The sequence below is a fragment of the Streptopelia decaocto genome, assembly GCF_964273445.1.
Source record: "Streptopelia decaocto genome assembly, chromosome: 2".
Taxonomy (NCBI): Eukaryota; Metazoa; Chordata; class Aves; order Columbiformes; family Columbidae; genus Streptopelia; species Streptopelia decaocto.
This window is the reverse complement of record NC_138655.1, coordinates 59,056,722-59,078,317: the sequence shown is the minus strand read 5'-3', so window position 1 is coordinate 59,078,317 and position 21,596 is coordinate 59,056,722. Positions and strand designations below refer to the sequence as shown.

Sequence of the window (21,596 nt, the reverse complement as noted above, 5' to 3'; positions counted from 1 at the left end):
AAATATTCAACTAATTCATTTTAAATTAAGATATAATGAAATCTGCCTAACAAATTACTTTAAGAGAGAGGATTACAAAGATAAACAGACTTACAGAGTGTTTGAACTTGTGTGCAAAAGACTGTGTGTTTTGAGTAAGTCTGCATTTATAAGCCTTCTCAAAACTTATATAGGCTGGGCTTTTAATGTTGTATTCAATCAACATCCTGCTTGCTTTCTCATCAGTGTGTCATTGCATAAACGCATAGTCAAAAAAAGTCAAGAAATACATAGTGAATTTTGCTGAGCAACCACATTACCTTCAAGACAGGACACAAAGTGAGGCACTCAATGAACAGTCACTGATTTTGAATTCAAGAAGTAAGAATTTTACTCTTATCACATGTTTCTGAATGTATAAATACTTTGGCATTCTTTTGCTCTGCATGCGTTGCCTTCTCACTCTGAACTTAGTTTAGCATCAGTCCCCCTTGCTGGAAGCTCCTTATTTAGTTTTAATCTAATACTGATTATTATCACTAAAAAAAGCAGGCAGAAAATTGGGAGTGAAATAAGAACACAGAGCTTGAAAAATATTACCCTCATCAGTGATAGAGACCAGTCACAAAGCAGCAAATCATAGCCATGCGACTTCCTGGGTATCAGCAAGGCTCTTATGGCTTTGAATGGAGAAACTAGTTACCAGAAAACTGGCCAAAGAGAGGAAACTCATTTGAAATCTAACACTGCTAAAAAAGCAATGCATTAAAGTTTCCCAAGAACTGATAAGCTCTGGAGAGCTATAATCTGTCAGAAGGACAAGGCCATGGGCACACACAGACATCAGCAACAGGTTGTACAACTCTGATTCCATCCAAGAAGGCTGTGGCTGGTACATGCAGAAAAAGATTACAGCATCATTTGCAGACCAGAGGAGGGAAAGGGTCCCTTGAAATTCATCCTCAACACCGACCTAGAAGCCCCTGGCATGCCAGCAGAGCCCTCTACCTCTGGGTAGACAGACACATTGGTTTCCCACCACTCCTCCTGCAAAGTACTTATAAGCATGCACATGAGTAAACTGTGTGAGCAAATAAGTAAATGTGTTGCGTGAATTGTTATTTGCTATTAATAATAATGGTTTGTTTTACTTAATAAAAATAGCTTAACAAATGAAAGGTATCCTAACCAATTTTGGTTGTGATCTGTGTATCCCCTCAACTTGTTCTCCTGTAGAAAACTGAGTTTACAACACTGACAAAGAGCTAGTATGGTAGCTGTTAGTGGAGATGAAACCAAAAGAAGCATGATCTTAATCGGCTACAGTTTTCCAGGTCTCCAGTAGAGAATATATTAGCCAAGAGCAAAGCTTGAACAGTGTGCTGGCATTCATTGAGCTCCAAGGAAAATGGTCTTGCTGCCAAATGTAATTTTCCAGCTGCCAGTAAGGCTTGGTATGTCCAGAGTCCTGTGACCTTGGACAGAAATTAAGTCCTTGCAGACACACAAGTAGATTTCCACCAGAGAAAGGGTAAAGAACAGAGGTAAAATAAAAGGGTATTATGTTGACAGAAGCTGCTTTTGTGGGGTAAACAAAACCAGAAAACTAATTTTTCAGAGTTTTGATTACTTGTATTGAAATAAGCTGCTGACTCAATAGCACTGGCAGCAGATGCGAAAGACAGAAAAAGGTTCAGAGAGTTTGAGAGAGTAAAACACAAAGTGTAGCTGTTTGTTTTCTGTGATTCATCACAGATGGCTGTTGAATTGCCTTAGTGTAGGTAGTAAAGGGCCAACCAAAACCTGAAACTAAAACATGAACCTGTCTTCCTTAGTCTTTCCCTTTTACATCTATCATGGCCAGATATGATTAACATCACTGAACTGGATGATCCCAGGCTTGCTTTATCTTCTTTGAAAACAAGAACTGACATCATGCATTTAGCGATGTTTTCAAATGTGACCAGTTAAGTGCCAGAAATTTCACAGTTCATTTTTTTCTAGTCACAGCAATAATACATTATTAACCACTGCAGCTGCAAGAAAGTAAATTTAAAAGGCAGATCTAGCCAAAGATTTAAAATTTAAACCATTGTACTGCAACATATGTGTGCAGCTCCTCTATTATCACATTTGTATGCGACATTATATTCATGTGCAATTAAACAGCCTCACAATAAAAAAATCAGATAGGATCTTTAGTTCTTAGTAATACTCCTGGCTACACAAGACTAGTAAGTAGTGTTAGCTGAAACTCCTATTATAACAAGCGTAGCAATGCTATAAACTATGAACTAATACTTTAGCTACAGAAGTTATATTATTTCCCATGTAAAAAATGTTTGCTATATATTAAATTGACTGTTTCTAAAAGTTCCTTCATTTGCTCATCCTGTTTACTTCTGTTTCACCACGTCTCTTTCCTGCTTGTCCAGCCCTGTCTCAAATCTCTCACCAGAGCAGTGACAATTTATTGTGAAACAGAGTGAATCAAGTTAATAGTCATGATCGCTGTTTTTATTGTGCATCAAAGAGTTTGTTTGTTGGTATGTTTCTAATTTCTGCTTCCTGGATTGCATGCCTTCATCCACTGAAAATCTGGGGGAATTATCTTGGGGTAGTAAGAGTTCTGTTTGCTTAACTCACATCAGATGTCTTCCCTAAAACTGCATATTACAGAAATGAATATAAGTTATCACTGTCTCTGTTTGCCTTTAACAAATGTTAGCAACAAATAATAGAGAATACAATGGACGAGCACTCAAAGGAAAGTTTTTAAAAGGAATTAAGGAATCAACTGGAACACAGGCATGAAAAATACTTTCTTTCCCCTAAATCTTATTTATTATTATATTCAGATTTTACATTTAACTTATTTCTTTTTTTAAGCAGGAAATTTTTCTTTGTGGTCCAAGGTATTTTGCTATAAGCACATTCAAAATAAATGAGTATGAGCTGAACTAGGGCATGACTTAGCCAATGAAACAAGTGAAACACTTAAGCACAATTAGTACCTGAATATCTACATCAGATCTATGCCCTTTCTTCCTAATTTATACAGAAAAAGAATAGAGAAATAATAAGCTATGAAGAGCCTCCTCCATCTGCAAACATCTTAACAACCTACTCAAATAATCCAAATGCCCTCAATCAAATGCAGCCACCATGACTCGAGCATATTAGTGGCTTGGTAGAGCCATCTACTGATTGAAGAGAAGAAAGGAATAATATTAAATTATTTCTTTCACCATTGATTTCAGATTAGACAAAAGCAAATATACGGGGAGCATAACATTACTGAAAAAGATATTTTTCAGTTTGGAAGTTGTTAACTCCTAGTAAACCAAATACAAGTTCTGGACAGCTGAAGCATGACAACAGATTGAATTGTAGACCAATACCTTTGTTCTTTAGAATAATTTATTTAGACACAGTAGGTCTTGCAGCCAAAATACTTTTGTCATATTCTTAAGATTCACAAGGGTTATAACATCACAAGGCTTCAGGCAAAACAAGAGATATTCTGGTCTAGTGCTTTTAGTACTTTCTGATTGGTCCTTCAAGCTTTAATAAGTTTTCTGTCTCTTTTAAAATTAAATGTTTGGATTTTGACACTGTAGTGATCTTTTACAAAGACAAAATAATGGAATAATTAGCAATTAATAACATGCATTATTCCACAATTTTTAATGCATGTTAAAATTGTAATGACATATAAGTTTGATTTGCTAGTAACACAAAATATTGGAAGTGTCATATTTTTTTTGATGGACTACTATTGTAGGCTAATATTCACTATGGGAAGATTAAAAAAAAAAAAACATTTTTTCCTTCTAAAACCTTATTCTCCACATTTTAACTCTGTATCACTACTTAAAATATAAGGGGAGGAAGGTCTCAAAAGAAGAATTGGAATTGGAGATGAAACATAAACTTACATGACCATTAAAAGTAAAATACTATTCATTAGTCACTATATATGTGATTTACTTCATGAAGTTCATGCAATGACATGTGCTTTTAAAATTACTAGTAGAATATTAAACAGAGCTATAGCATAACATTGTGAACATGCACATCCAGATTAAATTGTAAGGCGATGCAGGAGTTAGTATTTCTATACAAGCGTTACCTAGGTCAAGCACATAGTTTGTTTTCCAGCTTTTCTTATTAAAAACTCATATCTGTCTCATATTTTTTTGCTTCACACTTCAGTGAAGTGAAAGGAAAAGGCAGAGGAAAGAGTTGGTGATTTTGCTGTCACTATTTGCCTGAAGAGGCTCTTTGATGTTAACAGAGCAAATAGATACATTTTGGTAACTGTTTCTTGGCAACGAGAAGGAAAGTAAGTAGCATTTTTTTTTCTTTCTTTTTTTTAACCCCATAATGAAGCATATAGCTTGAGAGTTAAAGAGACCACGGATTTGTGGTACTGCAAATTATGTTGCACTTTCCATAACTCATCTGGGAAATATCTTGCTCTTCAAATTTTAGTAAAATCAACAGGATTTAGGTAGATTTTGCTGCATCTGTGGGAAACAGAACAATAGTAGATAATAGATTCTGAATCACATTGCCTAAGGAGAAAAGTGCTACCCATTCTGTGGACAACCACACACTTGCCAAATAGTTTGGCAAGAATAAGGTCATTTTTGTGAGCTGGACTTGCAAACCTCCAAGATTTGTAAAAGTACCAAGTGATTCAGCCACTCTCAACTTAGACTTGGGGTGTATCTCTCATGTATGTAGTTTAGTTTTATTTAACAATGACCTTGCTGATGAAAGCTTCAGCCTTTCAAGGCTAAAGCTGCCCAACATGGACTACTACAGAAAATGCAGAGCACACTGAAGAAGGTCAAAACCGCTCACTTGTCTGTATTTAAAACCTTTCCTCTCTTACATATCTAAAACACTGTGAAATACAACTTCTAATATTTTACACTGTCATGGACCCATACGGAGTTACAGCTTACTTAAATGAATATCTTTTCAAACAAAAGTGGTCTAAGAGGTAGAGAAAGTTTATAATCAAAGCAGACTATTAATTAAAAATAATAGGTATTTCGATTCCAATTCAACCATGTTTGACATAATTTCCATTTAATCTGCAGAGAAAGTTAGTATTCTTGTTCTTAGTACACTCAATGAACGTGCCCTATTTCTTATCTTTTGAGCATCAATAAATACTGGATGAAAGCACTGGTCTATTGTACTTCAATTACCTGGTTTTCTATACACATTAGGTTATGTAGATTAATATAAATTTCATTAACTGTGTGAGATGACATACTTGGCTTACAGAATATACTCAACACACAATATGTTCAGTAACAAAAGGAAACAAATCTTAATCATCTGCAAGCATAAAATCTCTTTGAACACAGTCATGCATTTTTCAAACATGAAGACAAAAACTCATGTGGACTTCACAGTAGCATCTACTTTTCACTCAGCTAATATCTCACATTTTTATCTGCTCTAAGCTCTAAGTTCAGTGTATGAAAAACATGCTAAGACACAGAAAACTGACACTTCCAGCACAATATGTTAAGTACAAAACACACTTCCATTTATTTTTCCTTTTAGCTTTTGTGACATAAAAAGCCATATAATAACATTACATGGTATTTGTATTACTACTATATCAACTCAAATACAAATACAGATTTTAACTTATAGTTCAGAAATGAAACACCTAGTTAGTAGCCTAACAAGTTATTCTATTACACTGTAATGATATTGTATTAAAAATCAACATGAGTATCTCAGTTCAAGAACTATACTTTTTAACATTTAAATGTAATGGTCCTGCATTAATTTGGTAGTGAAGCTTTTGCCATATTCAGAAACTTGAATAAAATGACAGTTTACTGAATAAATGTTGATATTAAACCTAAGTTTTAACATTAGGAAGATACTACCACTATGTCTACTAACGTAGATAATCTTAGGCTTGTGGGCACCACTGGCATTTCTTCTTTTGTATACTCAACTCAATTCTAGATCTCCTGATTAAATGCAAATCTAATAGTTGCATCTAAGCATCCCCAGGAAGAAAATAGTATTTAAGAGTCACATAAATCAGTGAGGTGAACATCCATAACGTACAACTGAAAAATGCTTTTCCTGCTCTTCTGTTTGAAGAAAGACATTTCATTAGCCTGAAAGGGGAAATTTAATGATGGCACGTGTTGAAATACCTCATCGTCAGTTGGTGCTACAGAAAAGCCTGCTGTTTGTCCTCATGCTCTTCATGCAAGTGTGACTGTTTCTGTCTAGTTAACAAATTTTAGCTTGCATTAAACCTTATCAGTAAACACGGTAGTACTGCAAAATCAGCAATTAAAGCCTCAATAGCTTCCACCAATTAAAGCTGTTGTGTGCCAAGAGCTGCAGCAGAGACAGATTGTGCATTGGGTTTATTAACTCATTGTTTTTGCAGTGGAACAGCTAAGTGCCTCTTCTCTGGCCATATTAAAGTAGATATAGTTGTTTTACAGTGACATATGCCTCTGCCTTAAAACAAAAACAAAAACAAACAAAAACACACACCACCAGAAAGCTGTGAATTTTTTCATTTGGGAGCTTTCACTTCTATACCAAAGCGACTACTGTGTCTGTAAGTGGAGTACAACCTACACGTTGCCTGTTGCTACGCAAACAGCATCTCTTTTATTGGTTTCAGTTTTGAACCATCAAAGCCAAATTGTTTTTCCATCTCTGTTCCCTCATCCCTTGTCAGTGGCTTCCCTGATCCCAACACAATTGTATGCTACAAGTGCTCAGATGGGGACTTTATTCACATTGGTGACTGTTTCTTCCTCAGTTTAGGGAAGAAGGGAACTATTACAATCAAGCTTTAGAAATCCATTTGCATAGACATGATAGGCAGAAATGGATGATAAATTAGAGTGAAAAACATAACAGAAAACTTTGAAGGATAGTTTTAACATTTCATATGTTAGTGTGCAAGCTCTTTCAAGAAGGGACCACAACATTTTTAAGCATTTCTGTTCTCCCCAGCAGAGTTTGACAATGATTAATTTGCACTGCAGCACTAGAAAGCATGAACAATTATAAGCTGTGGTCTTCCAAAGTGCTGCATATTTTCAGCACCTTTTTTATTTAAATGCAGATAAAGAGGCTGGCCTACAAGAAAACATATTATGAAAGTCAGATTTCCTTCAGCAAGAAAATATACATCTAAGCATTAGAAAATGTCATTCCCTGAATCTGTCAGGATAATCAGAATGCAAGAATAACATCAATTCACTGAACAGACTGCATTTAATATGATCATTAATATTTCAAACTGATTTTGAAAGAGAAGAAAAAAGGACAAACCAAGATGCGTATGTAACAAAATTTATATTTTATTAACCTTAATTGCTGTAACTAGGGCACAGGGATTAAAGGCCTATGCCTAAGGCATCTGGTCCTGAAGACAAAATATTCTACAAGTATTTAAATTTTTGGTTTCAAAAATTAAGTTTTTTAACCCTCCTGATTCTGAAGAAAAGATGAAACATGAAATCTGAACAAAACCCATTTACACAGGATGCATTCCTAAAATTACTTATCCACCTAGAAAAATAATTTTTAAAATGAGGAACTGCTCTGTTCAGCTTAGTTTTAAATAGCATTTTCTGGCATTGATTGAACTTTACTTTATGAAACTGCTGCAAGAAAGGATTGAATAAAACTTGATGAAAATATTCACTGCTATGGTGAGACCCATGGCTGGCATGTAACACATGCAAACACATACATTTTTAGAGATATTTGCACAATCAAGGGCAGATTTGGCCCTCATTAGCAGAGGTCTTTCCTCTGTATTTGTCTATAAACTCACTGCAAGCCTACATTAATGAACAAACACTGCTGATGATTAAAAACTAAGAATCTCTCAGTAATTATGCATTGCTTGTTGAGCTCCTTCTGTTTTAACTATTTCAACCCATCCTAAGAGCTATGGAGGCAATTATGCTTAGTTTTCCAGCTCTCTCACATTGACTTGAAAGGGTGGCAAGTAGCTTTCCCCACTTCAAATCCCCTGGTTTAACTCAGTTCATCTATTGTACATTCGCCTCAGCCGTGGGCATCAACAAGAGCGCAGCTGTGGCACTACTGTGGGTTAGCTCAGGTCAACGAAAATCAATATAATTTACAACTTTTTACATTTTCCTAGACTGAAAAGCCTGACATAACCAAAGAAGACTGTATTCTTCATGTGCTTTTCTACAAACGAATAGATATTTGGCTCATTAGCTCACCCCTTTTTCATTAGTACAAGTAAATCATTAGGTATATTAGGAAGTGAATCTGTTTGTTTAAATGAGAACAGGTATTTACTCTTTCTAGTAATTTCCAGATTACAGAAGGGAAAAGCGTTAATTTTACTATCAGAAGATCAACTATTTATCTACAAGCTGGTCCAGAAAATCATGGAATCATAGAATCATTTCAGTTGGAAGAAACCCTCAGGATCATGTTTCAGGTGAGACAGAAGTAGGGAGAAAAAGAAAAAATAGGAAAAGGATTCTGAAGAATTGGACAAGAGGCATTGCCACACTACAGTTTTAAACTCATTTTTGTTCAGATTGCAGTGGAGAGATTCATCTAGATTATTTATTTTTAGGAGAAAGGACTATATGCTACTGAATAACATTATACAAAAACACAGCAGAAGCAACTGATTTGTTTGTTCAGAGAAGAAAAAAAATAAAAATATCACAGGTAAAAATTATTTTCTGACATCAAGAGTTCTGGAAAATACACCTACAAAATAATTTTGAAATGTATTTAACCTCTGAGTTCTCGTAGGACATCAGCTGCATTATAGTATGAACCTGTCAAAATAATGTGTCAAAATTGTGTCAAAAATATTTTAAAGTCTATAAAATATACACATTTACTTTTCTATTTTCTCCTTCAGTTCAAGAAATCCCAAAGCAATACACCTAAACACTGTAGGTATATTATCGTATAAAAGCTGTAGAGTAACATTTATCCTCAAATAAGTACAGTATGAGGCCCACCAGTATAAATTTTTCTCTCATTGCCCATAAATGTCATGTAGTTCTATTCCATGGCTTCTCCACAGATTCCTCCTTATGTCTTATTACGTGACTTCAGTTTTCAAAGCATCTCAGACACCTGACTTGGATGGTTTAACCAATGCTCTCTACCAGCTACAGCTGTTACCACCAGCTACAGCTCCCTTACATGATTTATAAGTATTGTCTTCATCCAAAATGATTCCGAAGTGTTTGAAAACAGTCATCTCTAATTATCCTCTAGAGGCATTCAGACCTAATTCTTCAAAATAACCTGAATCTTCTGAAATGGTAGTGAGCAAGCAATATCCTGTTAGGCCTTGGAGTCTTAGGCAAGCCCTGTATTGTGCAATGCTTTATATTCTAGCAAGAGAGCCTGCACAAACATATCTACCTTACCTTTAAAAAAACTAGATTCTTGTGCTTTACTAAAACCATAAAAATAATTCCATTCCTGGTTTTGTTTGTTTGGCTTCGATGGTTGTTGTTGTTTTGGGTTTCATTTGTTTGTTTGTTTTGTTGGTGGTGGTTTTGTTTTTGTTTAGTTTTGTTTGAGGTTTTTTATGACATCAGAATAGAGCATTCCAGTTCCTTTCTTTTGCTTCTTATTCATTTCACTATATATTTAATATTTATGTTTCTATATTTAATACATCTCATGCCATTATCAGGAATAACTGTTCTCAGAGATTCTGTTCCAGTAACTGAAGTTAGATCTCAGAATTTTTTACTCTGCTTTTTGGTAAATCTCACTTTCACTAATTCACACCAGCTAAAATTTACAAGCAAATGTATATTTACCACTGAGGAAATTCTTGCCTGTTGCACAACTTTTCCTGCAAAAGTGTTTGATCTTGTGTCATGCCAGGAGCAATTAAAAATGTACCTACACAGAACAGAGGGATCTAATGAAAGGAACAATTACGTTGACCAGAAATAGCTGATCTAGTTCACCTACATGTTTGTATTAACAACAAAAGGTAGGATATTTGCCTATTTTTAGCATTTCCCTTTCTCTTATCCTTTAGGATGGGTCTACATTAGATTTTTTTTTTTTTTTAAAAAAAAAGGTTAAAAGTCAGGATTATTCAATGATTGGAAAAACTGGGTTTTATTAAATGTGTTACTAAATGTGTTGACACTGCATAAACTTAAGACTATATTCAAGCAACACACACCATATTAACAAAGGCTACCTGATCGGTATCGTTTCAAACTTTTGCTCACTGCTTCACCTAGTGAAGAGAATACAAATCTTCAAGTGATTTCAAAAGGCTGCAGAAAAAGACTTTTTTTTTTTTTTTTTTTAAATTAAAGGCAAACTGACAAGACTGTCTGTTAACATGCTTCTTTTGTGAATATTCATGCTAGCATTACTATTCTGGACAAACTGTAATTTGATTAACTATTATTTTTTTTTTTACCTCACACATTTCAATAAATGCTACTGTAGTTGGTTTTTATTCTCAAGAGACAATGTATTTTGTCATCTCTAGACTCTGCCAATGGTGTCAACTGACCCATCCTACAACCCGCACCAAGTCCCACAGACCTGCCCCATGGAACCATGCAAAAGTGTGCTCCCCATGCTAAGCTCTGTGATATTTATGGGTAAAATGCATAACTTAAGGCTAGGTATTAGTATTACCATGCAGAAAGATTCACATAAGCCCAGAGGTTAAGGAGTTTTCAAATTATTTTGTGGAAGAATATGCCTTTTATAAAACTTGGAGATGAGAAAGTTCCAGTGTCTTCTCTGAATCTGACCAGTGACATGCTGCGCTAGTGAAGGAAGAATGTGTTGTAGAAACATTATGAACACCCCCTTTAAATTAGGTTGTTGCACTGTGTGACATGCATTTGACAAATATGGCTAATTTCTGCATGTCTAGAGTCAGAAATTTAGATCCATAATTGCAGACCAGTAATCCTAGCAGTTATATAAAACTTAAAATAACTCCGATACCAAACAAATTCTGACTGTAAAAAGAGACATTTCATAGCAGAATTCAATGAAATGTATTTTCCAGCCAAAAGTTATAGTCTTCATACAAGATTAAAAAAGACAGGGACACCAACTTAGCAGAGGGGTTGGACATCCAGAAGCCCCTTCCAACCTCAATCATTCTGTGGTTCTGCGACTCAAACTATTAAAATAAATTCTGAATTATTCCAATATTTTCTATACAGTGGCAGGAACTAATAACAGTTTTCACCATGACCAGTGCTAGCCAACCTACGTATCTAAAATGAGAATTTATCAGGAGTTTATAGTTAAAGCAGACAAGAGAAAGAAGAGGTGAATGAAAAGAGATTATACTCATTTTACGGACAGAAAACTTAAGCTCAGAAAGCCTGTTTCCCATCCACACTAACAGCATCCTTCACTATGTTAGCACTATAAGGGAACTTAATGCAGCTTTAAGTTTAATTTATGTAGTGTATAGTAGGCTTAGTATAATCGAGAATAAGGCTGGAATGAATCAAATTGTTCAAGATTACAAATTACATCCTTGAAAAAGACCAAAACTCAACTCTTCTCATCTACAGTCAAACATGTAAGCACAAATGAAAATATACCACAGAGTAAAATATACTTTATTTTACTACCCTTCTTGTTACAACAATGGAAAACAAACCTTCTAGCTTTTTTGTTAGGATGCTGTTGTTCTTTTATATACACATATATATACACATATAAGCACGTTAATGTTTTTCTCTGGAAAAGCAAAAGCAGCATTATATTTTTCCTAACTCACACAAGAATTTTCTTTGTGTATTTGTATGTCTGCAAGTCTCAGTCTTTTTGGGATTACCAGTAACAATATACACAGATGGAGTTCAAAGAACTGTAACTATAAGAATAATAATAGCAAGCATCAAATATGTCTTTGATATCAGAAGTCAATAAATTTCTTCTCAGATATGAAACTTAAGCCATCCCAGGTGAAGAGTCTCACTCCCTCTCAGACAGCAGGCAAACACCATGCAACTTGAAAGCAAAAATCACTAATATATGAGTAGACAAATGCAGAATTTGGCCTTGCATAATCAATGGAGAAAATGACATTCATTAAGAATGATACCATAGTAGAAGCTGAGGATCTTTAGTGCCTCCTACATAAGCCAGAGAGATCTGAATGTGTTTAGCGAGTGAAAGGACCATGCATTGAACAGCTATAACTTGCTTTTGTTGTGCCAAAAAATTCCTGTTCTTTTTTTAGTATTGTATGGAAACTATACATCCTGCTGAAGAATTCACAGAAACAGTTTTAAAGTACAGTTTCAAGAAGAAGAATAGCTGCCATTCAGAGAAGGTATTGTACTCCAGCTGCATCAACAAAAATTATTTTCATCAGCAAAACAACTTCATTTGAAAGTACCTTAGTATTATAGTAATCTAGCAATTAATAATTTAGTATATAACTTCAGTTGAAATTGAAGTTTTCTTCATTCTTAGTTAAGCCTCGTATATTTTATTTTTTCACATTCACACATCACATTTGAACCAGACAATACATCTACTGCATCAGGTAAATACTTAGTAAAGACTGCATTCTCTCAAGTAGTCAAATAAATAAGACCAAAAAAGTAAAAGCAATTATAATAAATATTAAAAAATTTCTCATAATAATGTCTAAAGGACAACCACCAATGTAGTCTCCTCTTTCTAGATGCTCTACAGAACAGTAATGACTACTCCTTCAGAAAACTCTTTTTTGTTATTATTTTGTATGACTGCATACATTCTTTTCTCTTTGTGGGAAAAACAAATGTTTGCATAAGAAAAGATAATATGCCAATTCACTCCAAGGGTAGAGGATGATGGAGCAACAGTGTCTAAAAGGATATTCCAGGGAGAAAGAACAGAGAGTTTTAGAATTGTCATGAGCTTCCTGATCAAAAATGGCCTTGATTTGGTTCTGCAGCAGTGAAAAACTTCTGATACTAAATTTTGCTACTAATTCTTTTTGCAATGAAACAGGTATGGGAAACACACTGAAGAGCTTTTCCTCTAGCAGGCAGATCGTGTGTAACCTTTTTCCCCCCGATTTAGGCAATGCCATGTGTTTCTAATTCCCTAGTGACATACTAATGAATACAACCTTTCCAAAATTCACTCCAGATAAACTGGAGATGTTGAGGGCCAGTTTGGCAGCTGAACAACAGAGAGAAATAAGATCAGCCTTTTAAAAGATTTACACACTTTCATTAATTATCTTCCTAATTTGTGTGCATCTGAAGTGAACAGTAATCCCTTTGAGGCTCCATTTGCATGGTCTCGCAACCTCTCAGTATGATAGCAATGACACATTTCACACATTACCATTGTTAAAAAGCTGCAAAATTATTTTGTGGTGGAATTCACAGAAAGGAAGTATAGTTCATCAGTACCTTACAGATTGCATTATTTTTTTCCTTAGTTTCCAAGCAGAATTCAACATTATCACACATATTAATATTCTTCATTAACATCACAGTTTCAGTCCCAGCTTTCTAGTCAGAAAGAGCACTCCTGGAGTTATATCTAATACTCCAACCAGCTGAAAATCTCATTATTCGGAAATCTCTTGACTTGTACCAGATTTGCAGTTCTTGTGGTTTTCCAGCTGCACTAAACTATCATGTAAATTTCCTTCTCAGACATGATGCATGGCTATGTATAATGAATAGTAAAAAAATACTAATATAAAGCATTTATGTGACACAAGTGCTAAGATACAGTCACGGCAAACCATACCCTCCCTCAATTCTCCTTTATAAGTTTGCAATTTTGTCCTACTATATGAAAACTTTCTCCACAAGATTATATTATTTCCTTCTTTATCTTTGTCGACCTTATTAAAGAAATTTCACAGTATTTAGAGTTAAACTATGTATTTTATTTGGGGGGGGGGAAAGTTGTCAACAAAATTATGATTAATTAATAATACAACGATATATTTTTGATTCTTAGAGCTGCATTGCAAGTTGAAGAGATTAAAAAACAAAATGCAGCACTTTTAAAATTATTATTTTAAATATAACAGATCTAAATGGCTACAGTAAAAAGTATCCACATTTTGGTTCACTAACACATTATTAATTTAAAGAACAGTGAAGCATATGAATCAGCACCCATACATATTAAAGTATTTTTCACCTTCAAAGAGAATATTTTACATTTTTTGCTATGACTGCATACAAGTATATCAACTACATCATGACATTTTTGAAAAGCTGTTCAACTAGCAGATCTTTTACACAAGACAAAAGACAAACTTTCCAGGATAATATAGACCCAAACCCTCTTATTTGTCTAAAAAGGAAAAAAAAAATAAAAAAGGTGAGCATTTCATTGTGTGCTTTTTTTAGAAATTTCTCATTAGCACCTATCTGAATTGTTTTCACTCTAGATAGTCATGTATATAAATGAATAACTAACAACTGATTCACATATGCTGTTGCCTGAATATGTTGTTGCCAGGCAACCACTATAAAGCATTTTGCACTGCTTGCAAAAATCTGAATGAATGATTCAGGGTAAGATTATTTCTAAAAATCTAGGAAGAAAATCCATTACTGGAATGACATGAATAATTCCTTGTGTATTTCAAGGATTCATAGAGAATGTTCCTTTCATAATTACTGATTTGAGAAAGGACAACTCCTTTCAGTAGGATTTGAAGGGCATTTTCCAACAAGGAAATTCATACAGCTTCTGTTCCCGCACGGACTCTGAACCAAAGCCACTGAAGTCAATGGGTTCCTTTAAATTGACTTCAGAGTCTTTTCGTCAGGTCTTTAATGTCCATCGTAGGACAAAAATGACAGAATCCTAAATGAAAAACCAAAAGGCCATCACCTCACAGGAGACACAAACAAACTCTCAATACAATGTTACCATCTCACGACATGCAAGTGAAAAGGTTAAGTCTACGAACACCTCTTTGTGTAATCCTCATACAGCTAAAGTACAATCTCAGGCTACTGATACTAACACATGAATAAAAATAGAAGCATCTCTAATCCATTGATAACATGGATGTGATATGCTATCTGCAAAAAGAGAAACTATTTGTCCCTTTAAAAAAGTGCCATCCATTAAAAAATTAATAGACCTCTGGCTAACAGACCTCTTGAGATATAAGAGGTGGAAAAACACATCAAGAAAAGCAATTGGGATGCACAGAAACTTCAAAGTGCTTAACATGAGTCTGACTCACAAGTTTCTTTAAACACAAACATTAGCATAAAAAATTGTTGGACTTTTTGTCTTTGTTTACAATGGCTGCAATATATTTCTTTCTATTTCTTGTAAAATACCCTTAGTCAATAAGAACTGGTCAAAAGCTCAAAATGATTGTTCTTTCCATAATGACCAAATTGGAAATCCATATATTTTCCACTTAATTCTGCAAATCCATTCCTGTAACTGTAGCAAGAAAAAGTACTGAAAGCAGTAATTATTGGTATTTTAAATGATACTTTCAGTATTAAGTAGTAAATGTGACTAGATTCTTTAATGGATTCAGTGACATCCTTTTAATTCCCTATCTCAGGTTGTCTAGAACTAGTGTGAAAAAGAAACTCTTTTACATGAAAGGACTCTAGCATCTAAATCCCACCAGTCTGGAGCTTTATTAAAATTAAAAGAAATTCATTATAGATAGGAATTAAGTTTTTAAAGTTTAATTTGAATAATTTTCATGCTCTGAGATGTAATTCATAGTTGAGGTAATCCATCTGGACACAGTTATAAATGGTAATCTCAATACTTTCAAACCGGCTGAGCAGATTTCCCACTGAGAATAACATCAGATAATCTATGGAAAGTATATCCATTCCAGGCTGGACTATTTGCTTGAGCTTTTTCATTTGTTTCTTTGTTTGTTTCTTAGAATATGCTATGGCAACTCATAGAAACAGAATATTTTCTATGCCCTCTGCATTCTTCACAACCCACTTGCAAATCCACTGCCACCTCAAACTTAGGACATTTTGCAGATCCCTTCGCTTTCTTCACCCTAAATATATACACAATATCAATTTGTCTGTTAGGATTTTGTAAGACACGTACTGCACTTTTTCAAGAGGAATCAAACTGCAAACAGAGGTTCGTATTCATAGCATTTTTAGGGCTTATGGAAGACAGGGTTAACAGCAAAAGAAACCCTCTTCATTTCCAGAAAAGGTACCTGTAATGATCTAAAAGTATGGTTAAAATTCGGAGGGTTTATATGGTATTTTCTTTCATTTGGTGACTAAGAGCAACCTGATATTTATCACTCAATCAAGACTGACTGACAGGTACAATTTTCTCTTTGGATAGCAGTATTATAGTGTAAGCTGAACCACTCAGGAAATAATTTTACTCAGTATGTGGAAACACATTAAAAAAAAAAAAAATCAGCATTTATTCACCAACTAAGTAAAAATTTCCATTAGATAGCATTCTTTTGTTCTATGGCCAAGGCATGTCCCCCCCACCCTCCCCCCCCCCCCCAAAAAAAAAAAAAAAAGAAAAAAAGAAAAAAAGACAAAAACAAACAAAGATTATGACTTCGAAGGTTGATATGGGTCAACACAAGACTGTCAAAGTGACACAATGCCCTTTCTAATGTGACATCAAATTGTTTCTCTTCTAAGAAACAGCACTTCAACTAGGCATGAAATTCTCACAGTTCAGTTTATTAGGAGACAACAAAGGGATTCAATCTGCTACAAGAAAGTTTCAGCCTATGAGCACAGCCAGCACAGTATAAAATTGTGTCATATGAATTTTAATGCGACACAAGTATGAAAGATTCCAAAAGAACAAAGGCAGCACAGTCCTGTTCCATGCTACACAAATGAACTATTCTGATCTGAACAGCACACCACATTACAATCAAATTTATTTCAAAGGAGGGTCACACAGGTCAAATGTAATGGCTGCAAGAATGAGGTGTTTCCTTTATGTAGTATTAGAAAAAAGCAAAATATCAAACAGTGCAGGAATGGCAGAGCACTGAAAAGAAAGGCATTTTTAGGCTGCAGGGAGATTATAAAAAGATGTTTTAATTACAGTTATCCTGACTGACTACAGTTTCTAAGTTTCAAAGATCCTCGCGATAGCTCAATGAGGATATCATGTATACATGTCAGATTGCCTAAGACATAAGCTTTACAACATATTTAAAATTTCAAGGCACCTTAGAAATGTTTTATATACAGATCATGCTTAACGAAAGTAAGGAGACAGGGTATGTGGTCTGACTGCCTGGATGTCTCTTCATAACCTGACACCTCCCTGGCAGAAACAGTGATCTACCCACTGGAGGCAGAGGGTAGATTCCAACAACAAAGAGGCTGGTTAAGCTTCTCATTTTAGCAAGCTGACTATCCAGCCCTACATTGAAAGAAGTTACTTTAGCAACATAAAAAACTCAGGACCATGGGATCTACTTGAAAATACCGGATTCTCAGAAAATATATAGAAGTGCATTAAGATGTAAATTCAATGGTAGATGAGCACTTGGTAATCATGTTAAAAAAAAAAAAAAAAAAGGCAAAAAAGTCTTGATGATCAGATATCACTGAACAAAAAGTAAGAGCAAATTCTCACAGTACCTCTTGGCATGTATTCCCATCAAAATTTAGGCCTCGTATGACTTCAGATGACCTTTCTGACCATAATCACTTAATGATGGCAAAAGAGCTCCAAGTCCTGACGGCTTGGTTCAGAATGGACATTGGTCTGTCCTCCATGACTGGAGACAGCACTCACAGACACTATGAATCTAATTTGCATGTAAGTGGGGAGTAGGTAGACAGGGTACAAAGTACTTTAAGCTAGGTGTAACTATAGTAAGTCAGAGGTAAATGTGATACCTTGTAAAAAACACATTCATAAAGGGTTTCTATTTTACAAATTACAAAAACAGTAAAAGGAGGAAATGAGAAGACTTATGACTTGAGTTTTTGAAAACTACATTCTTGGAAAACTAAATTCTGCCAGAAAGCTCACACCAAGTCAAAGGTTGCTGGTTTGGTTTTGCTTTTTTTATTTTTTCACCTCTGTGGTATTTTGTCACTCAGTTTTACCTGAAACTTCACAGCTTGCATTATATTGAAGCATCTTCTATTTGATGCCTAGCCAGGGCTCCCTCAGTCACGAAATAAGACAGAATAAAAGCTGCACTGGATGAATTTCCATAATGAGTTGGATACCAGCCTAAAGGTTAGAATTAGTTTTATTGCCCATGTCTAGCACCAAAATTGGTATTAGTCACCTCAGCTCTCCAAGTTCTAATCAATCTACTTTTCAGGACGCATCAAAATATTCAAAGAACATAAACTATTATGACCAAAAAAACCCCAAAACAAAAACAATAACTTCCAGTGTATAAGAATGAAACATAATCAGCAAGAGATAGAATTCTGTTTATGTATTTCAAAATGATCTTAACCTTAGTTTCCAGAACCCGTAGCTCTCTTCCTTCCTTTCAGCATTTTTTGAGACAATGTTAACAGACATTTCTGTCCCTGAAAACTGATGTGTTCACCTACATTATGACAGCTGTAGTGTAATTCATTAAGCTTTGGACTTATAGGCAGACATAAGAGAAAAAAATACAAACCTTTAATGTTCTAACTGGTGAATAAAAACGGCATTAATTTAGAAATTCAGTCACCATAATCCGATTAGCTATGGATATAAACACATACATTCATACCTTTCAACCATCGTATTTCATTTGAATTTTGATGCCATTTTCTATAAAGTATAATCAATTTTACATTGTACTTAATAGATTTATTCAGATGTGCATCCCCATATGTCATATTTAAGCTTATACTACCACCTGCCTGAGGCTGTGTAGTCTGAATTGTCACCACCACACACCTCTTCAGTAGGAGAAAATCCTCCATAGACAATGTTTGAACTGTTTTGCTTCTGCTTAGTGTAAAAGTGTGATAATCATTTTGACCATGAATAATATCCACTCCAAAAAAAATGCAGTTATACATCCCCCCCAAAAAAAATCAGATTAATGTCTTCAAAACAAGATATTCAAGCTTCTTCAGATATGCTGCAATGAAATATCACTGTCTTCATAATTGCATTTTCACAAGGCAGCAAGTTACCATCCAAGATTGCTATAAAATGAACTCTACGTTTGTTGCACATATGCTATGCACATAGGTATATAAAAGTATTCACATATATAAAGACTTGCATATACATAATTCCACACCTAAAGAACTCTGAGATACCTTCAAATACAGATTTGCAAATCAAATAGCTTAACTCTGCCTCCAACTACCAACATCAGGGTGACGTGATGCCATCATCTCACTGCTTAGTGTTGGGCCCATCTAATAACACTGATGAGCTGGGAAAAAAATGATGAGCAAAGTTTAAGCAGAAGACAGCAGGAACAAACCAAGGCTTAGAAATTGCTTCTTCAGATTCACTAATGCTTGACTGATGCACAGAGTGACTCTGGGGTTGCAAAATCATGGATTTACACCATCTCTCAAACATTTGGAGTTGACGCTATTAAAGGATTCAGACCAAACTCTTGGTGCTCTCTTGGAATTAACATCCCTGCCAAGGCAACAAAGTTCTCCAAAGGTCAATTTATGATTAGTCTCCCACCATCCTGCACACTGTGTTTGCAAGCAAAGCACAGCATCTGGGGGGAAGGGAGAAGTGGGGAGGAGGAGGAGATAAGTATTAGCACTGTGACAAGCTCATAAAGCATGACTTGGAGGAGGGCAGATTTCACACGACTTCTGCACTTTTAGGTTTCAGGGGGAGAATAGGGGAGGCTGCCCACCTTCCTGGATGGAAGAGCAGGTAGAGACTCTCCACTTCTCTGCATGCCCAGATAAACAAATAAACAAACAATAAAATAAAATTAAATTAAAAACAAACAAACAAAACCCCAAACAAACAAACAATAAAACAGCAAAAAAACCCAACCAACCAAACAAACAAACAAAAAAAAAACAAGGTAAACCCAGGGAGAACCCCAGCCCTTCTCCCAGCCAGGTTTAGTCTCCAGCATTATTGACAACATCAGCAACTGTACAAACCAGCAGAGGCCTTGGGGCTTCCATCTCCCCTGAGCCTTCTCGTTCTCACACACACAAAGGGAAGGAGACAGCCAAAACCAATGAGTTCTGGGAGCCTCTGAAGTTTAGGAAATCCTAAGCCCTGCATGCACCCTGCTCCAACTTCACTGTCTTTTCAAGGTTTGCTGTATCCCATCAGGGAAAGTGCCCATGGCCAACCTGACAACATGGTGTTATCTTCAGCCTCACAGTGCATTCCAAGCCACCCTCAGCTAAGAGGCCCCTTCTAGTTTTGATCACAGTCAGCCTCTGCATCTGCTTTTCAGTCCATGAGGCTGTCACCGTCTTTCCTCCCTGCCTGCCTCCCGGCCCGCTGCAGGCTCCCCTTCCCCAGCCCTCAATGCCCTCGGGCACCAGCCCCCTCGCTTTTCTGTTACTAGCGGGCTGCTCTGGTATTAGCCTCCAATATTTTCAGACCTTGCGCTGAGCGAAGACATCGCTTTCCCAAAACGGGAGAGGGAAGGAGGGAGAATCTGTGCACAAAGTTTTTACAGATCCTGCCTGCGCCTTTTTGCCCCCACCCAAGACCCTGCCGGAGGCATCAGGGCGAAAGACAGGCGGGCGGGGGGGATGCCTAAGGGGGATGTCTGCGAAAGCCTGGGCTGTGAGACTCGGGGAAGACGGAGGGACGGGGCGAAGCTTTTCGCGGTCAGTGATCCTGGAAGGCGCTTGCTGAGAAAGAAGGGAGGAGTGGCCCCTTCCCGGAGAGGGGAGAAGCCGGCTCTCTCCGAGGTGCAATGGCAGCGCATCCCCACCGACCCCTACGGAGAAGGGAGCAAAGTCCGAGCAGCGGCAGCAGCAGGTCGCCGCGCCCAGGGCACCGCCGCCCCCCAGGCCGGCGAAGCGACCGCCAGCGCCTCGCTTCCACCCCGGGTAGGGCCGGCGAAGGGAGAGCTCACTCACCCCCAGCTTCCTGCTGCGAATTTTCACGTAGCCCTGCTTGACTATATCGTTAAAGTTGGAGGCCATGGCCAGCGATGTCTGCTTCCTCCCCTCCGCTCCCGGAGTCCTTCTCCTCCGCCGCCGCCTCCTCTTCCCCCGGGGCCTCCCGGGTGCCGCCGGTCGCCGGTTCCCGAAGCGCCTCTGGCATCCAGGCAGCGGCAGGCGCCGCGCTCCGCTTCGCCCAGCTCCGCGCCGCGCTCCGTTCCCCGCCGCCCCGGGGGGTGGGTGGCGGCCGCCCCGCTCCGCTCTTCTGCCGGCCCCTCGCTTCCCCCGCGCCGCCGCCCTGGCCGCCGGCCTCGCTTCGCACCGCTCCGCCCGGCGGCAGCTCCGCGGCTGCCCGCGCCCACGGCCAGGGAGGCGGGCGGGGCGGCGGGCGGAGCAGAGCCGGGACACCGCCCCTGGCGCCGCGGCCGCGGATCCCGCCTCCAGCGCCGGTCCTGCCCGCCGCCAGAGCCGGGGTCGCACAGGCTGGTGTCCCCGGGGGGGCGGCAAGGGTCTCCTGAACGCCATGGGGGG

General features: G+C 37.2%; 1 protein-coding gene across 1 annotated transcript in view; it reads right to left on the bottom strand.

Moving 5' to 3' along the window:
- Window positions 1-21,107, bottom strand: part of DOK6 (docking protein 6) — a gene marked incomplete at both ends in the record, with an annotated part of 245,622 nt that extends 224,515 nt beyond the window's left edge. Inside the window, one exon of the mRNA XM_082045765.1 lies at window positions 21,042-21,107. Coding sequence (XP_081901891.1) covers window positions 21,042-21,107 — 66 coding nt within the window. The remainder of the gene's footprint in view (window positions 1-21,041) is intronic.
- Window positions 21,108-21,596: the final 489 nt, after the last annotated feature.